Below are 20,316 nucleotides of genomic sequence, written 5' to 3' on the forward strand. Positions count from 1 at the left end.
CGCCCCCACCTCAACAGGAGCCACAGTTCTCCAGGCCTGAGGGGTTAGGCCCCAAGAGTGCTTCATCTGGCCTGAGGGTTAGCCCCAAGAGTGCTTCATCTGACCTGAGGGGTTAGTCCCAAGAGTGCTTCATCTGGCCTGAGGGGTTAGTCCCAAGAGTGCTTCATCTGGCCTGAGGGGTTAGTCCCAAGAGTGCTTCATCTGGCCTGAGGGGTTAGCCCCAAGAGTGCTTCATCTGACCTGAGGGGTTAGTCCCAAGAGTGCTTCATCTGGTTTCCTCACTGTTTTGTCTTTCTTGACTGACTTTCATTTTAGGAGCTGCAGCTTTCTCAGAAAACACCTAAAAATAGAAAAGTTCAAACATAACATCTTGACAGACCTCTTATTTTACGTATGCATGGGTCCTATACATAAGCACTAAATTGTAGCTGGAAATTACATTTTCCATCAGAACTTGAGGGATTCTTTTTTTTTTTAATGTATGTGAGTACACTGTACCTGTGCAGGTGGTTGTAGCCTTCATGTAGTTGTTGGGAATTGAATTTTTAGGACTTCTGCTCACTCCCATCAACTCCATTTGCTCCGGTCAACTCCACTCCAGTCAACTCCACTCCGTCAACTCCACAACTTCAGTCCCTGCTTGTTCCAGCCCAAAGATTTATTTTTATACATAAGTACACTGTAGCTGACTTCAGATGCATCAGAAGAGGGTCTCAAATCTCATTACAGGTGATTGTGAGCCACCATGTGGTTGCTGGGATTTGAACTCAGGACCTTCGGAAGAGCAGCCAGTGCTCTTACTCACTGAGTCATCTTGCCAGCCCAATTTGAGGGATTCTGGCACTACTACTGAGAAACCAAAGCCAAGTTGACCCTTCTGTGCAGGCCTACTTCTCCCTAGCTTCCCAATATTTGGTACTGTTTAACTCCAACCTAATGTGCCTTGCTGTGGTGGCCTCTGTGACCATCCCCAGACCTAGCTCTTAGTGTAATCTGCTGTTTCCAATCCTTGGATTTCCTAGACCAAGCCTCTAGTTTCTCTTCTGCCTCTCTTCTTACAGTTCATTCCTTCTGATTATTTTTCTCAGTGGTATAGTACATGCCTGGTAGGTATGAGGACCTAGGTTCCATCTTCAATACCACAAAAAATTTAAAAAATTTTGCAGTTGAAGCTGGCACTAATAGTCTATGATGGCTACCTCATTTGTACATATTCTATGATGGGTTCAGCTTCTTCACCCACATATGTCATACACACAAATTCACAAACAGCGATTCTGCTTGGTGAGGACCTTAGTCAATCTTGAGTCAATCAAGTCAGGCTTGAGTCAATCTTTTATATCAATACTAAAAATATTTTACTCTGTCCTGAGTATTAGTTCTATTGCTTTAAAAAAACACTAAACACTATTCAGCTTCTATGACTTTTATCAAATCACAAGAATAATCATTCACTATAATACACAACAAGATGTTTATTAATGTAGATCCCAAGGAAGCTAGCAAAATCTCAAATAATCCTTTCTCTACAAAAGACAGAGGAAAAGATCTGTTCTAGTTTCCTTCTATTATGATAAAAACACTCTAACCAAAAGTAATTTAGGGGAGGAAAGGATTTATTTGGCTTACAATTCCAGATCACAGTCCATCATTGAGGGAAATCAAAGCAAGAACCTGAAAAAGCAGGCCTGCTTGCTATTGCATACAGAATTACCTCTTAATCTCTGGACTCACTCACAGCTTAGGAAGTACAGCAGAAACCATGGCTTACTCAAGAGCACATGCTTGGCTAGCATTTTTACATAGCCCGGGACCAACTGCCTGGATAGTGCAGTTCATTAAGAGCTGAGCCCTCCCACATCCATTAGCAATCAAGACAATCCCCTACATACCTGCCCACAAGGCAATCTGATATGGGCAGTCTCTTATAGACTCTATTCTCAGGTGACAGCTAAAGCTAACTACAAGGCTGCACTAAAGAAAAACAAACAAACAAACAAACAAAATATGTAAAGTTAAGCAGAAATATTGGTTAAAGGGAATAAAGGAGTTAGCAAAGGCTCTGCTATAAATTATGGCTCAGGGTAGTGCACATGCCTAGCAGGCTCAACAATCCAATGCACTGTGGAATGAGAAAAATCACCAACAGCTCATTACTCAAAGTTTCATTTTTCATGGTTTCTATTATCTACAGAGAACTGTGGCCAAAAATATTGAATGGGAAATTCTAGAAATAAACAATTCATAAGTTCTGAATTGCTCACCATTCTAAGTTACAAAATAAAATTTCACTCTGCCCCACACTTAGGGCACAAATCATTCCTTTGTCCTATGTTACTATCTACCTAAGTTATTTAGTAGCCGTGTTAGCTATCAAACTATCCCAGCACCACAGCATGCATGCTCAAGTAACCTTTACCTAGACACAAAAGCCACGATGGTTGCAACTCAAGCCTGCTCTTTCTTGCTTTCTCCCTCCACTCATTCATTCATTCATTTTCTGGGTGTACATTAAAGCTAGGTCCTTTTGCATACCATGCATGCACATCATACAACACTTCTTTTACACAATGTGTTAAACTATCACAGAGGACAAGTTCAGTTCAGTAAGATATACATACTCATGCCATCTTGATTACAGAATTGTTAAAACTATCCTTCATATTATTTACTAGTATAATTACTGTACCTAATTTATTAATTAAGCTGTATCACAGATACACACATACACACACAATTATATACCTGTATTTGCATATATACACATATATAAACACCTACATATACATAGGTGTGTGTGTGTGTGTGTGTGTGTGTGTGTGTATTTCAGGAAAAAACAGTAGATTCAGGGCACTCCAAATTCAGGAAATCTAGTGCACATTTTGGAACAGACCTCTCATAGGTTGGGGAATCATTATAAATGTCAAGAGATCATTTCTCAGCCAACTTTCTCCCCTTTCCTTTTTAACAGGGCTGAAAAGCCAGATGGTTATACATAACAGATAGAAAACAGGATAGGTGGACCACAGCACTTCTTCACCAACTAAAGGAGCATGTTGCTACCTGGCCCCTGCTGTCAGATGTCCTCATTTCTTCAAAACCTGGTAAGCACTTTATAGATTAAAACTATTGCTTGAAAATATGTACCTAGAATTTAATTACAGTTAAGTCTAACATGGTGTGGACAAAATAAAATAGGGATGGGCCACACTATTTGCAAGCTGCATTATTTTTTTCTTTTCTTAACCTAAATTTAACATCCTAGGCTTCAGAGTAGAGAGAGCTGACAATCTAAAGAACAGAATTCAGCAAACCCCAAAGGCAGAGTACAAGCGAAAATCTGACAGAGTCTGTGGATTACAAAATTACTATAATAATCAATTTAAAGAGCTTAGCATTTGGGCACAGGATGTAAATCAATGATAATGTATATGCTTAGACTGCACGTGACCCTGGATTCATCCTCAAGACTAGAAAGATCTTAATACTATTAAGACAACACCACTACCCAAACAATCACCCATCAAACTCTCGACAGACTAGAAAGGCTATAAATGTCATTATGGACTCTCACAACCTTGGAAAGGAGCAGCTCAGAAATCAACTTTTATATATATGACCAACCCATTTTTTTTGTTTTTGTTTTTTTTTTTGTTTTTCGAGACAGGGTTTCTCTGTGTAGTCCTGGCTGTCCTGGAACTCACTTTGTAGACCAGGCTGGCCTCGAACTCAGAAATCTGCCTGCCTCTGCCTCCCAAGTGCTGGGATTAAAGGCGTGCGCCACCACTGCCCGACAACAAACCCATTTTTGACAAGATTGCCAAGACCATATAATAGGAAAAGGACAGATTCTGTAAAACAAATGGTCTCGTGAGAATGAAATTGGATCCCTACCTTAAATTACATTAAAAAAAAAAAAAAAATCAAGAGCCTGGGAGATGAGTCAGTGGATGAGAGCACGCAGTGTGAAAGCAAAGGGACTTGTACTCCGCCAACCCCCAGCATCCACGTGGACACGGCTGCCCACACCTATAACCCAGCTTCGGGAGGATAGGCAGGTGGATCTCAGGAGCTCACCAGCCAGTTTAGCTCAAACAGTGAGCCTTGGATTCAGAGACCCTGTTTCTCAGAGGAAGGAACTAGTCATCCATCCTCCTTTGGTTTCTTCAGGGATGCGTATACACACACTCTCCCACAAATTAACTCAAAACTATCAACACCTTAAGCTCAAAGCTACAACTCTCAGAAATCTGAAGGGAAAAAGAGCTTCATGGCAGAACTTCTCAGATATGACATTAAAACAGGTAATGACAGGGAAGAAATAAAAAAGCTTCCCTTTATCAAATGTAAAAATGTTGTACATCAAAGAACACAATGTCAAGAGTGAGAAGACATGGGAGGGAGTACTGCAAGTCACTGCTCTGATTCACACACAGAAAAATAAAAGGAGCTCTTACAATTGAACAGCATGGAACTGTCTAGTTGGAAACCTACAACCCTTGCACACTGCTAATGGAAATGTGAAATGTACAGTCACTGTGTAAAACAGTTTAACAATTTCTCAAAAATGAAAACACAGAATTACCAAAGACCTATCAATGTCACATACGGCTACATAGCCAAGGAAATTAGAGCATGACCTGGAAGAGACACTGCTCACTACAGAGCCAACATGCAAGGCAGGGTACCCCACTATGCTACATCCACAAGAACAAGCAAGCAGGTAACTATTGACTTAGACCTGTAATCCCACAGCTAGGTGAGTGCTGGCAGGGAGACCAAAAGTAAAACCAAAATGGGGCGGGTGGACGAGAGCGGAAGGAGGAAGCTGTCTATGTAACACAAGTTACTGAGCAGGGGACACACTGTTCTATAAGCATAAACCAGCCAGAACCAATCAGAGAGCAAATACATAGTGACTCCAGTAGTATGTCATCTGAAATAGTAAAATTACAGAAAGACATCAAAATTACAGTAACCAGAGAATGAAAGGGAGAAAAGGTTGCTATTCAACAGGTGGAAGTTTCTTTATAGACTATTCATAAATTCTAGAGACCCAATATGCAACCCTAGCCAATACTTATCAGTGTAATTGTGTGCTTAAAATTTTAAGAGGGTTGGTGAGAGAGCTTGGTAAGCAATGTTAGTATTGCATAGACTATAAATCTGAGTTTGATCCCAGAACTCACATAAAAAAATGCCAGGTGTGGGTAGCACCCAGACCAGATGTAGGGACAGAGAGATCTCGGGGGCTCACTGGCCAGCCAACTTAGCCTACTTGGCAAGCCAATGAGACCTTGTCTCAAAAACCAAGGTGGAAGGTGACTGAGGCACACACGCACTCACACACATATGCACCAACATAGGAATATACATCCATACACAAAACAACACAAGGGCCCATCTCACTGTAAATGTTCTTGCTGAAAATAAAAAGTTAACTTTTAAAATGATACATTTTCTATTATATATATTTTACTACAAACTCAAAGATGTGGATTTTGAATTGTGTAATTTAGAGAATTTTTGTTTTTTTTTTTTTTTTGGTTGACATGTAAGCTACTATGAAATAAACCTATATAATCAGTAAGAAGGGGGGATTATGATAGATTGAAACAGGGCTAGGTGATGGTAGTACACACCTTTTATCCCAGCACTCAGAAGGCAGAGGCAGACATATTTCGAGTTCGAGGCCAGCCTGGTCTACAGTGTGAGTTCCAGAACAGCCGAGGCTACAGAGAAACCCTGTCTCAAAAACAAACAAACAACAAAACAAAACCCAGAACCCATGGACTAGGCACTGACAAATCACCTGCCCCCACAGAAGCATATTTTTCATTCGTCTCAGGAATTACACTGTACAGCACAGAGATGATGAGACCAGCCTAGCCTACATGACTTTTTGACTCAAACAAAGAAAAAAAAAAATCAGCAACATTCAGGGGGCGATGTTTTGAGATATTTTTGGAGCCCTATAAGAAAAGAGATAGTTGGGCAGAAGCAGTATTTAAATTGATATTTAGACATTTTAAAAGAGCTAATGGCTGAGAACTTCCTAAAAGTAATGGAAGACACCAAATCGCACAGATGTAAAGAGCTCCACACTCAGAACTCACACCTACGCGCCAGGTGATAGAGGACACTTGCAAGCCAGCGGAGGCAAGAGGATCCATGCACTGTTACCCTCAGCTAGGTGAGTTCAAGGTAAGCCAGGGCTACAGTAGACTGTCTTAAAAAAGTAAAACAGAACACAACAGAATAAAAATTTCACACTTAAACACACAGCAGTAAAATATCTAAAGGCAAGACTTGATAGACTTTTTTTTAAAGAATGGAAACATTATTGATAGAGGGTTTGGGGAGATGGCTCAGTCAATAATGGATTCATGTAACTGACTTGAAATATTCAATACTAGGAATGGACCATGATCTTTATGTCAAACAGTTTTACTGTATCTCTTTTTTTTTTAATTAAACATTTTTATATGCATGTTATGTGTATGTGGATAGGCATGCATGTGCCATAGTACAAGGTGAAGGTCAGAGGACAACTTCAAGAGTCTGTTGTCTCCTGCCACATGGGGCCTGCATGTCCTGAAGTCTCAGTGGCAAGAACCTGCTAAGCCATCTTAATTTTCATTGTCGTGGTTAAAATAGGCTTGTAATATAATTTCTATTTACCACTTTAAATCGTTGTTGCTGTGTCTGTGGTAGAAGGCGTGCCCATCTCATGCAATGTCTGTGCAAGTAAGTAACTTAACAGGGCTGCTTCTCTCCTCCCAGCTTGGTGGGCTCTGGGGGATCAAACCAGGCTGTCCAAGTCCCCCATACCCACCAAGACACCTTGCCGGCTCTCTTTTATCTTAAAGATCATATTTCGGAATGGGGAGGGGGACACAACTTTAAGCACTTGGGAGGCAGAGGAAGGCAGATCTCTAAATTCAAGGCCAATCTGGTCTATGGAGCTAGTTCAAGAACAGTCAAGTCTACACAAAGAAACCCTTCTCAAAACAAAAACCAAAACAAAAAGATCATTTTTTTTCTCTGGTTAATGAAGGTTTTAAGTAACTTATTGGGGTTAGTTGTTAGGATAAGATAATTCTTTGAAGAGGATCTATGGACCTTTCCTCTGAAACGCTTTTCTTCTTGAATCTTGTTTTCAAGCATGAGGAACACTTGCTGAATATGAGAACTCATCTAACGCCTGCCTGTAGTCCCAGCACTGAAGAGCAAAGCTAGGAGACTCCCTAAGGCTTACCAACTAGCCAGCCTAACCTCAACTTCAAACCCAGGGCCCCAGTTAGGAAGCTTATTTCAAGACAAGGTGGACAGCTCCTAAGAAATGACACTGGAGGCTGACCTCTGGCATTTGTGTGCACAGACACATGCATACATATGCACATATGTGCACATGTGCAATAGATATTTTTCAACTGACAAAGGCAAAAATATTAATACGTAAAATGAATTTTTAAATTATGAGGGAATTTTTTTCTTCCAGAAAGAGAAAACCAAACTTGTCAGAATAAAGGGAGAGGGAGTACATAAATCACAGAATCAGTGATTACAAATGCTTAGTGTTCGTCCAGAGCGCCCAAGTTGGTTCCCAGCACCTATGTCTAACAGTTCCCAAGTACTTCATGACTCCAAGGGATCTAATGCTCTCTTCTGGCCTCCTTGGGCACCTTACACACATGGCATACATACACATACACGGATAAAAATAAATCCCTCCAGCCCCCAAAATAAATCTTAAATAATGAAAAAATTTTAAAAATATGCCTTTTTGGTTATTATATACATACAGAGTAATAACCTAAACAACATAAAAAGAAGACTAGAACATGTACAAACAAAATGTATACCTTCTCTCTGTGAACACAAGAAAAAAATGTATCATTAATAATACATGTTTTGGGGGCTAAAGCAATGGCTCAGGTCAAGAGTACTGGCTACTTTTCCAAAGGGCCAGGGTTCAATTCCCAACACCTACGTGGCAACTAACAATTGTCTGTAATCTAGGTCCAGGGGACCCAACACCCTCATACAGACAGCCAGACATGCAGGCAAAACACTAATGCATAAAATAAAAATAAGCAATTTTTAAAAGTGCATGTTTCAAGAAATTTCAAAAACAATTAGACAGACCAAACACGCTGACCACAATACAATTAAGCTTAAAATAGTCAAAACAGCCAAAAAAAAAAAAAAAACAACAACAACAAAAAACTCTACATAGCTGGAAATTAAGGAATATGAAGGTTCGTTTTGACTGACTAGTTATATGTCAAACCCATTTTGAGGGCATGGAGATGAAATCCTAAACAAAACTTTAGCAAACCAAATCCAAAACAATAAGTAAACAAGGTAGGCCTTTCAAAGGAGGACATGGGGGTAGCAAAACGAAGGACATGCACAGGGCTGGAGACTCAGCTTAGCTCAAAGAACTGGCTGCTGCTCTCCTAGAAGACCCAGGTTTGACTCCCAGCAACTCCATGATGGCTCACAACCATTTATAACTCTATGCTGGGAAGGAAACGTGACACCCTGTGCTGGTCCTTGCAGGCACTGCACACACGTGGGTGAGTGGGGGTGGGGGTGTGCACGTGCTCACTTATCTGTATGTGTGTTGGATCCCTATGGAAAGCAGAGCTTCTTCAAGAGACAATATTAAGAGGGTAAGGGGTAGGTTGGAGAGATGGTTCAGTGGTTAAGAGCACTTGTTCTTGCAAAGGATTCACCTGCAGCTCATAACTAGTTATACCTCAAGTTCCAAGGGACCCTATACCCTCTTCTGGCCTCACGAGGGCACCAGGCAGAGAGGGTGCATATACATACATGCAGGCAAAACAAACACTCATATACATAAAATTTAAAAATAAATCCTTTGAAGGAGCTGGAAAGATAGCTGTTAAAAGAACACTGGCTACTCTTCCAGAGGACTCGAGTTCAATTCCCAGCACCCAGATGGCAGCTCACAACTGTCTAACTCCAGTTCCAAGGAGCTGGCACTTTTGAACAGACATGCAGGCAGAACATCAATGTACACAAAATAAATAAACCTTAAAAAAAATCCTTTGGGGTGGTGTCTATTGATTAATTCAACCGTAGAGTGCATGTTTAGCATGTTAGAGGCCTGGGTTCAATCTCCAGAGCCTAAGAAAACAAACAACAGTATTTTTAGTAAAGCCACAGAGAGAAAGCACATCTTAACTCCAAGTGAAAACAACTCAGCTGTCCAAGGACAAAGTCAGTTGTGGTTTTCTTCATACAGAGCAGCAGCAGGAGCCAATGAGTCACAACTATGCTCAGCACAAACTACTCTCAGAAACAGTTCGGCGAAAGACACCGAAAACTCGGGAATACATGGTGTAATTCCATTTACATGAATTTTAAACAACAACAAAAAGGAAACGTTAATGAGGGTGTCTGTTAAGACTACAAAGAAAGGCAAGGCATAAATGTGTACAAGCTGGGTCATAGCTACTTCTGGAGGACAGGAAGACGGCATGGCCCTGCTCGTGATTCAGGACAATATGCTTGGCTACTTTCTTTGGTGTATTTGCAAATTCTAAAAGTTCAAAATAAGCAACAGACAGCTCGGGCCGTATCTCAGCTGGTAGCGAATGCGCCTAGCATGGTCAAGGCCGCAGGCTCCACGCCCTCCAACGTATAAAGCAGGCATGGTAGCACGCAGTTGTCACTCTAGCAAGGAGAAGGGAAAGCAAGGGGATGGAAAGCCCCAGTAAAGCTGAGCATGAGCCGCACATCTTGGAGGAAGAGGCAGTGGCAAGCGGATCTCCGTGAGCTCCAGGCCTGCCCGGCAGGGCTACACAATGAGACTTCACGGTTTCCTCTCCTACACTTGCTGTTGAGTGCAATCCCTAGGGATCCACATGCTGAAAGAGAACTGATTCCTGCTGTGCACACACATGGACACATGCAATCTCTCTCCCTCTCAAAAAATGTTAAAACAACAACAGGCTTATGAAAAGCCTGGTTAAGGAGGACAGCAAGTGAGTAGGCAGCTTGGCATCTGCGTTTCACATTCCTACCTCATGAAATCCTCACAGTAGGTTCAAATGAGTCCTGCATCAATGAACAAAAAACTACAACTCATTAAAACCCCCAGGAAGTTTTATGAAAACATGACTAGGAACGGGAATGCTGAATGATCAAGCTCAAGGGAAGAGTTACTTCTAGTAACTTCAAACGACTACTTCCTTTATAATGCTTTATTTCTGTCTCAAGTGTGTTGGTCTTAGTTTTGCTGTTCATAGCCCAGGCTGGCCCTGCACCCCTAATCCTCCTGCTTCCATTCCCTAAGTCCTGGAATCACAGAGGTGTGACCTCATTGGTTTTAACTTCCTATCCTCCTGCCTCAGTCTTTGGAGTGCTGAGATTACACGAGCATGCTGTCATGCCTGGCTAATTGTTTTTAAGTCTAAAACCAGCATTATAAATGTTAAGATAAACAAATGCAGATCTTGGGTACACGTATTTTTAAAGATGCTTTACTGTGGTTAAAGGAGGTAAAATAAATGCTGCCCTAACATTTAATCTCTTAAAATAAAAATCCTATTTCTGCCCTCTCAAGTCATAAATTTAGCATTCCACGAGAAAAGAGTATTTGAAAGCAGCTATGCTCTTACCACACTACTAAATCTTCCATTTTCTTTTCCAAGTTCATTCATTTATATTCTTCCAGCCATTCTGTTGTGGATGATGTCTCTCAAAACTGAAGTATAATGTCAGTAAAAGTCATCGGCCATGCTTGCACCAGGACCTGAGTTCTCTTCCTCAGCACCCATGTCAGGTATAATACTGACATCTATAGTCAGCTTGGGATAGGAGAACAGAGACAGAGCCTGAAGTTTGCTGGCAAGCCAGCCAGGAAGTCTAACTCTGGTGTAGTCAGAGAGACCTTATCTCAAAAATAAGGTGAACAACAGGGAAATTCCTGACGCTGACCTCTGACTTCCACACCATGCATTCGTGCACACGCTTGTATTTAAAAGGAAGTGGAGCAGTGGAACGTGATAAAGCCCATCAGATAACTTTTAACCCAGAATAACTCCGTAGGTAGGAATCACTTGTTTCTCTTTAAGTCAACTCATGTACCAAGTTTCCCAAGTGGAGAGTGCTCTAGTAACAGACAGGCACTGGGTTGCTACCAACAATATCTCTTCAAACCAAGCCTAATTTGATTCAAGGCTGCTCCATTCTCCTCCAAAGCAGGTCCTAGAGACCTGAGACTATTGAAGTAGGACTATCCCTCCTCTACAGAGGAGCCTTGAATTGGTCAGTCTTGTGCCACCCAACTAGGAAATGTTTCTTCACCACAAAAGGAGACAAGGCAATTTCCTCTCCCTCTGGACATTACCATCCTCAGAGAAATGAGTCTCAGGAAGGCCAAGTAAAAAGGTTGATGGTGAGTTGCTCAATTAATAAGCTAGCCTTATTGCTGTCCCATACCAAAATCTAAGTAACTTTTTTTTTTGGAACCTCAATCTACTAATTACAAAGCACACTGATGAAGATTTATAAAATACATCTGGAGCTGGCAGCCTCTCTCTGAATAATGACACAACCCCACCCCACCATCACCCCCACTCAGGATTATGTCTTAATTGTTTTCTTGTTAGAATACAAAGATAAGGGCTGAAGGAATACAAAGATAAGAGCTGGAGAGATGGCTGGGTGGTTAAGAGCACTGCCTGCTTGTCCAGAGGTCCTGGGTTCAATTCCCAGGGACCGCATAAGTGGCTCATAACCATCTATAATGGAATCTGATGCCACCTTCTGTCATGTAGACATACATGCAAAACACAGATGCATAAGTAAATCATTAACAAATACAAAGATAAAGCAAGCTCACTATTAAAGAGCTTGTACTGAAAGGTCTTTATAGTCAGTGGAAAATGTAATCTGGTCAAGTCTTCTGTAAAGTAACAAAGACTGCAAAGAGTTAAGTTTGGTATGTACCGGCTCATAACATAAACTGCTTGAGTCTACAGAGTCCTACAGCCAATAGCAGCAGGAAACTCCCTGACAGAGAGGAAGGAAAGAAGCAGTGAGTTTAGAATAAGACGGATTCACGCCCTGGCCAGACTTCATGATCGTCAAACCTTGGCATCTCCTGGACTCACTTTCAGGTGGTGGCAGTAAGAACACCTATTTCCCTCCCGAGACAGACTACCGTGGAGTGGGAGCAGCACACCTGCTAGTTCCTTCTCTTTCTGTGTTACCTGAGGAGCTTTGGGAAACAGCATCCCCGATGCAGGCAATGCAATCCTTGATCACATGCAGTGCACCTGGCCAGCAGGAGGGACTGATGCGGCCTCCACTGCGGCACCATTTGTCATTCAGTATTGGACCAATAAGGTTAGTACTAGCTGGACAAATAATAAATGAACAGTCAGCTCTCTACTCTTCCTATTTTAAAATTAGATTACAGGGGCTGGAGAGATGACTTGTGGTTAAGAGCACTGCTCACTCCTCAGGAGGACCCAGGTTCAATACCTAGCACTCACAGCCACCCAGTTCCCAGGGATCTATCTGGCACCCTAATGTGGCATCAATGGGTACAGGAGCACATGTGGTACAGACATACATCCAGGCACTACCATACGCATATGGCAATGGTAATAATAATAAGAACAAACAATAGGTTACGGTTGTGTTTAAGGCAACCTCATTTTAAAACCAACTTTAGCTGGAGATGCATATCAGGAGTAGAATGCTTGTCTTAAGACTCACTTCTCACCGGGCTGTAGTAGCCTGCCTTCAGACAGCTCTGTGAGTTTAAGGCCAGCCTGGTCTACATAACAAGGCTCCAAGCTAGCCAAAGCCATGTGGTACATAGTGAGGACCTGCCTCAAAAACAAAAACAACAACAACAAAAACCTCACTTCTCAAAACAAAACAACAGAAAAATAATCATTTGTTATGCTTGGTATACAGGACTGGAATCCCTTCTATCTGAATGCACCTACATGGTCTACTTTCCAATTTAAGGTATAAATCAAGGTACAGTATACTAAACTCAATTAAGTTTTGAAGTAATCTAGTTTATCTCACTAAAAAACAACATGAAAATTGAATTAGAGGCAATTTAGAATCCTCTTCTCAACTGGCCCTTCCATAGCAACTGCAATCTAAACAAAGATTAGCCCCTGCTTTTGGTCACACAGAAATGTTATTTTCTGTAAGTAGTTCATTTTAAGAGAATTAAAAGTAAGTGCTGATATCAGCGTCAATACACAGAGCGTGCCACTTTTATAAAACTTCTACACATCCTATATCTGGAAATATAAACATCACCAAAATGCTTTCCAGCCTCCCTTGAATGCTGTAATTTCAAGCTGTTTTTCATTTATTTTCTGTTATGTTTTTTAAATCTTACAATGACTATGCACCATCCATACAATTTTTCTTTCGTTGCTTTCAAAGGGAAAAAGATGCAAGCTGGGTGTGGTGGTGACATGCTGGTGGTCCCAGTCACCACTCAACAGCCTCAAGTGGGGTGAGGGGGGTGGGGGTGGGAGTGGGGGTGTACAAGACCATACATCTCAAATAAGCAAGAAATGGGAATCCTGAGAATTTGGTAATAGTAAATAAAGAATCTTGAAAAGTTATGTTTTGATTTTCCAAAGTTGAAACACTATCAAAGAAGTTAAAAATCTGATCTTTGTATTTGGAAAAATTACATAACCTTTCACATACTAATGCCAATAGTTCAAAAGCATATTAGCTTTTTTACAAAAGTGACCTGATCAACTCACAGGCTGATACACAGAACACAGAATAATATTTCAATATTAAATCTCCCAAATCCTAACTGTCCGGAGGTTATGTAAGAGAACGCCTTTGCTCTAGGTCTTCAGGGGCAAAGAGGGTTGTGTACACAACTGACTTCTAGGCAGATCAGTTGCAAATATAATAATGGTAACAGAACAAATGATAAATTCTTCCCCCACTCCAGGGTGCTGGGCATTCTGCCATTGAGCTACAACCAGACATGTGAAAGCCAATTCTAAATATTCAGAATGTCGACACTGAGTGCAGGTAAATTCCATGAGAGCTGTTTGCACAATTTTGCATTTTTGTAGGCTTGAAATCATGTCTAAAACAATTTGAACTGAAGAAACAGCTAACAAGGGAAAAAAAATAGCATTTGAAACTGTGCTTTGAGGAAAAAAAAAGGCCACTGTCCCCTTCACCCCAAGAAACACACAAACAAAACTAGGGTTCATGTCAACAACCTGAAGCAAGACTACTGGGGGAACATGGCAATATACTCAATAACTGTACTAACAATGCGTGTGGGACCGGCAGTGAACAAGTGAAAGATAAAGGCTTGCACGGGTAGTGTTTATTCAACTGTCTAGCAGCCACATCAGAGCGCAAAGAAACTGAAAAGTAATGCAAAGGCACGTTAGCCAATGCACCAATACAAAAATTGAGATACTTTAATATCTTCATACTAAATCCTCACATCCTGGTGTGTGTTACACTTTATAGCACATCTCAATTCAGAAGCTACACTTTCATAGAAAAATACCTGATTGGCATTTGGCATTTTATCTAAAAAAAAAAAAAAAAAGGCTTTTAAAAGCAGACTCTGGGCTGGTTGGTGGCAGCACACGCCTTTAATCCCTGCACTAAGGAAGCAGAGGCAGGTGGATCTCTGAGTTCCAGGCCAGCCTGGTCTACAGAGACAGCCAAGGCTACATAGAGAAACCCTGTCTGGAAAAAACAAAACAGATTCAGCAAATTCAGTTACTTCAGAGCTTGTTTCCCCAGCAGTGTGATACCTCAGTGGACAAAGGCACTGTTGCCATGTCTGACCAACTGAGTTTGCCTGACAGGGCCTGCAGGAGAGAAGTGACTCCCATACTTTATACGTTGTCCTATGACCACCACAGTGACCTCAATACACAAAATAAACAAATGAATGCATCTTTAAAATATTTTAGAGTGAGAGCGGGAGAGACACAGTATTGAAAAGTACTTCTCACTCTTCCAAAGTGGGACCTGAGCCTGGAGCCCATAACCTTTATCAAGTGGCTCACAATTCCTTGCAGCTCCTGAGAATCCAAAACCTCTTGGCCTCCAAAGGGCACACATGTACCATACTCTTAACACAGACACACATGCATAAATAATAAAATACATCTTTTAAAATATTTTAAAGTCTTTTCCCCTAACTTTCAAACATAAATGGCATTGAAGAATTCCTTCCTCAACCCTGTAAGTCCCATTATGTTGACTGCTTCGTTAAGATGGGAATGACATGAATTCTTCTACAGAAGAGCACACTGATGAACCTAGTTTAGTTCCTGTTGCCAGCAGTGTCTTTAAAATGCACTTGCAATAGAAGCATTACCCTGATACAACGCCACCTTTCACAAGTATCTCAGAAAGCAGGTTCCACTTCGGTTGTCATTCTTGAGTTTCCTGGACACTGCCCACCAAAGGATCACTTTCAGATGTAGCAGAGTAAATTCAAGTTCTGGCTTTCAGAAGCTCAAACATCCATAGTAAAGGGAGCAGTTTGGGCACACACTTGGGTCTTGCACACAAGAAAATGTGCCCTGGGAATTATGAAAGGAAGTGCCCAGAGCAGAGAGGTGTTATTAAAAAAAAAAAAAAAAAAAAAAAAAAAAAAACAGGTGCAAAAGATTAATTTAGTCAACACCAAGCAACACTAAAGATCCGCCAATCAATAATTCTGTGCCAAGCAACTTGATCAGGGATTTGGCCAGAATCCCCTTGGCTAATCTCAATAAGGGCCTTCTCAAAGACATCATGATTTAAACCATTCTCATCTGAATTATGGCTTTAGCAATCCTCTGCTTGACAGCAAATAAGCAAAGAGAATGTACACATGTGAATAAAACTCTGCCAGGCAGCCAAAGGAAAGACCACTTGAGACAATGACAGTGTGAATAAAAATATTGTTCCAAGGAAGTGAAAAGTCTACAAAACTCCATTTTAAAAGCATTCTGCAAAAATGTTTTTTACTTTGTTTAGACAAACTTTTCAATTGAACAGCGTGGCGATCTGTCAAAATTAATCCATAACAACTAATTCTGATATTGGTATTTTTCCCCTGGAGACATTAAATATTAAATGGATTCTTTAAAACTGATGAATTCTTTATTGTGAATTCACTAGTACCTAAAGTTTCTCACACCGCTGGAAAGTGAGGTGGAGTGTGAACAATGGTTTTTGACACTGACCCATTAAGTCCCACCCAATATATAAAACTCGGTCTCCCCACCCTTCTCTTCTTATCCCCGCTCAATGTAGCTGTTTCCCAGTGACATCTTATCAGGGATCACAGATACAGCCCTACCAACTGTGTGGAAGCTGAAAGAATCGAAAAGTTCGTGTGTATAAACATTAACTGTTTCTACTTAAGACTTATCTTTTTTTCCCACCTCAGTCAAAAAGTTTCAAGCAAGATGAATACAAAGATTGTTTTAAGATGTGCCATCCGGAAGATTTTTTTCCTCATTAGATCTTTTTACCAATAGAAATATTTACACATTCTGTAGAAATGAATTCACTCTGAGCCGGGTTTTTAATTAGAACATTCTCAGGTCATGCCTATTTTATCAAACGCAATCTCTGACACTGGCTCAACGTACAGAAAGCCACGGTGGGTTTTTTTTTTTTTTTTAATACAAGCAGGCGCAAGAAGAAATAAACAACACCAGAAACACACAGTCCAGTCCTACAGTTCAAGCATTATTTCGAGAAAGTAAGTAAAAATAAAGTCCCATGTCTCCCTAGGCGACAGAGGGTTCTTGCGGGGAGGCTAGGTGCAGAGCAAGCTGCAGTACGGGTTCCACATCCGACATCCTGGCTCTTCCAGCGGCCTGAACTCCCGCCAACCACCTGGGACCCTAGACGACTTCACCAGGTTAACGGGGGTGACCTCTGGTGCAGAACAATCACTGTGACCCTGACCCACGTAAAGTACCCCCTGAAGCTTTCCAAATGTACTGGTGGATAGCTTCAACGTCCCCTGGGAGGAGGAAAGCCGGGCTCCCTAGTTTGCCAGACTTGTGCAAACGACTGGGAGGCAAGGGAGGGCGCAGAGCGCCCCGCTGCCCTGGCGGCGCCTCCTCTCCCCGCTCCCTCGGCATCTCGGCCACTCGCCAGGGCTGGAGCCGCATCCCCGCTGCCAAGTCCACCTGGTCAACGACTGCTGCGCGCCGACCGTCAAGGTGCGAGCCCGAAGCCCAGGCCCCCGACCGCTGCGGGCACCGGGGACCCGGTGCAGGCCGCCCCATTTAGAGCGCCGCGGGGCCGCAGGGCGCACGGCTGAGGCGCGCACGGCCCCGGGGGAGGGAGAGCGCGCGGTGCGGTGTCCCCGAGGATGCGGCGGCGCCGCCAGCGGGTAGGGGGCTGGGGCGGCCCCGCAGCCCCGACGCCTTTCATTTGGCCTCTGCGGCGACAGAGGCAGCCCGACCTCGGCGCTAAGCTCTGCGCAAAGCTGAGGCGCGCGGGCGGGGTGGGGGGAAGGCAACCCGCCGCTGCGCCGAGCCTCGCGCCGCGCCCCCGGTCCCACGCCCGCCCACAGGCCGTGCTCCCGGGCGACCGGAGGAGACGCAGATCGGGAGCTCGCCTGGTCCTCACCTCTATGTAGCCAGCCAGAGCCGCAGCGGGCGCCGTGAGCCCGAGCAGCAGCAGGACAAGAAGCTTGCCGGTGGCCGCAGCGGCCGCGGTCCCGGTGGCCGCCATCCTTCTCCAGGTCGCTGTGGCGCTGGGCTCTCCCCGTCTCTCGCACAGCCAGGCTACAGCGCTTCCCTACCGCGACCCAGAAGCGTCTGAAGCCCGTTCGCCGCCGCCCCGGGGGTTTTACATCGACCGGAACTGACTTCACAAAACCACGCCCCTCTTCGACAGGACCCAATACGAGCCGGCATAACTGGCCTAAGATACCTCCCCTTGTTTAGCCCAGGTCCAATCAGAGCACGGATACACCGACTCCCCTCCCCGCCCAGCGCGTGCCCCCTCGTGGCCCCGCCCCAAGCCACGGCCAGCCCCGCCCCCGCTCTGGACCCGAGGCTGGGGGCGCAGGAGTCTTCGCGGGTAGACCGTGGGCCGCTGTTCCCAGGGCGGGAGGCTCCTGTTTGGTTGTCTCCTGGGGTGGCTCTACATCATCCACCTTCAGCATCGGGATTTGGGCACGCCCCACTCCCCTAACCCTGCAGGATATTTTCCATATTCCTTTGGGTACCGCCCTCTTTGGGGCTTCTGGAAAATGTTTTAATTAAAAACAGGATGAATTGTTGGGAGTTCCGGACGGTTTGCAGAGGACCGACCCTGTCGCCCTGGAGGATGAACGCCGACATTCTGCTCTCCCCAGCGCTGCACGGGGCGCGCTCTTCCCCCCCAGACCTCTGCGCCCTTGTTTCGCCCCTGAACCCGCAGTGTCTGCACACCGCTGACCTCTGCTCCTTAGGTCCTTTCCCTGCCCCTCCTCGTCGTCACAGCCCCTGCGGCACAGAGAGGCCTTCCCCGCCGAGGCCAGTGGCGCCAGGCCACTGAAACACAAGCTCCCACCCCCCCACCCCCCTTCTCATGTGTTTCAGGACAGGATTCTGGCATCATTTTTCTTCAGTTTAAGATCTCTAAAGCAAAAGACACGCTTTCTCTCTTTTTTCATGCTCCCCAGCATCTTGGTTCCTGGGAAAGCGGCCTGCTGCCCCAGTTCACAACTGGCACCTTGTCCTCTCCATCACGAGGGCTCTGCTGGCTTTGTTTCCTTTCCGTAGCGGGTGATTTATGTACCACCCTCTGCAGAGACCTGGACTCATTTCTTTAGCTTCAACCATATCAAGAACCAAGTTCCTCTCCGCAGGAAGCATCTTAGTGGAGAGGGAGAGACAGTGTCTATAGTGGGCAGAGTGGGACAGTAAGGACCCTGTATTTTACAGATGCATTCTGCAACTGCACGCCAACGTAAGCAGTCCCGCTGTGGTCAAACTGGCTCTGCCTCATTCTCAATGGATGCCAGACACCTTTCCATTGCACAGCCCTTCCTGCTCCTGCTCCATTCCCACAATCCTCCATTCCACCTACAGGAAACACCTTACACAGATGTCATTTCACCCACCTCAGAATGCTGAGAGGGCTGTATCATACCGTGGCACTTTCCCATGGCTAGGTCTCTATGTCTCTCACATCACTGACAAGACATGAATTACGCCCAGTGAGTCTCCAAATGGGGACCTCATTCGATAAATGTTAGTACTCAATCCAGAGGCCCTAGAATTAGCATGAGTTTAGTACTGAATTTACCTTCACTCTCATTTATACATTGAACAAATGTGGCACTTGTCAGTGGGGCCTTTGAAAGGTAACTGGATTTAGTTGAGGTCATGGATGGGGGGCATTTCAGGACAGGATTAGTGGCCCTTAGAAAAGATAAGGGAAATTAAGATTTTGCCCTCCCTTTCTGGATCTTCCCCTCTCTTCTCTGTCTCCCTGCCCTTGTGAAGAAATAGTAAAAGCATCTAATATGTGGGAGGGGGGAAACGAATTTAGGAAATGACGTAAGGGAATTTCAGCCTAAAGCAAGTTGGAACTGGAAAAAGTTTGTTTGCATTTTCAGACATTGAAGAGTATTCATGAGAGGTGATTGACACATCGACCATGTTCTGGACTCTAAAATGCTACTCTATCTTTATTACATGATGCTGTTGGAGTGTGTCTACTCTTGCAGCTCTCAGACAGTAAATTTTCATCCCAAATGTGGTCTAGGTCTAAGAATCCTTTATTATCTTTGTGCACAAAAGTAAAAGGTTCTAAGATAATCATTTTGTTCTATTTTCATAAGACTCAGACTTTGTCTTCCACATACATTTAAGGCATATGCATTTCTTTGTTTTAAAAGGCCCAGAGTTCATGGTTGTATTTCTAACTTGTGCAGGAGTCTTCGATCCTCTGTGTATACCCTATACATATGTGAGATGCAGACTATGACTGCTGCTCCCAATTGAAGATGCGTTTCAGAGTCAACTATGAATTTTATTACAAAGGACCACAACTCCAGAAATTCCGATTCTCTAATATACATATATTTATGAAGCTTCCTAGGAAAGTCTAATTACTAGTATTTTATTTTGTTTTATTTTATTTAAGTCTGGGAACTGAACAGAGGTCTTCCAGCATCCTAGGCACACTGTATCTTTTGAGCACACTTTATCTTCAGTACATTCCCCACCCCACCCCACCCCTTTTTTTTTGGGGGGGGGGGGTTTCGAGTAGACCAGGCTGGCCTCGAACTCAGAGATCTGC

General features: G+C 43.5%; 1 protein-coding gene across 4 annotated transcripts in view; it reads right to left on the reverse strand.

Moving 5' to 3' along the window:
* Aplp2 (amyloid beta (A4) precursor-like protein 2) overlaps window positions 1-17,875 on the reverse strand; it is a 62,292-nt gene extending 44,417 nt beyond the window's left edge. For all 4 annotated transcript variants that reach the window (NM_009691.3, NM_001102456.2, NM_001102455.2 and 1 more), the window contains exon 1: window positions 17,650-17,875. In NM_009691.3, coding sequence (NP_033821.1) covers window positions 17,650-17,754 — 105 coding nt within the window. In that variant the 5' untranslated portion in view covers window positions 17,755-17,875. The remainder of the gene's footprint in view (window positions 1-17,649) is intronic.
* Between the last annotated feature and the right edge of the window lie 2,441 nt (window positions 17,876-20,316).

Source organism: Mus musculus, chromosome 9, assembly GCF_000001635.26.
Source record: "Mus musculus strain C57BL/6J chromosome 9, GRCm38.p6 C57BL/6J".
Lineage (NCBI taxonomy): Eukaryota > Metazoa > Chordata > Mammalia > Rodentia > Muridae > Mus > Mus musculus.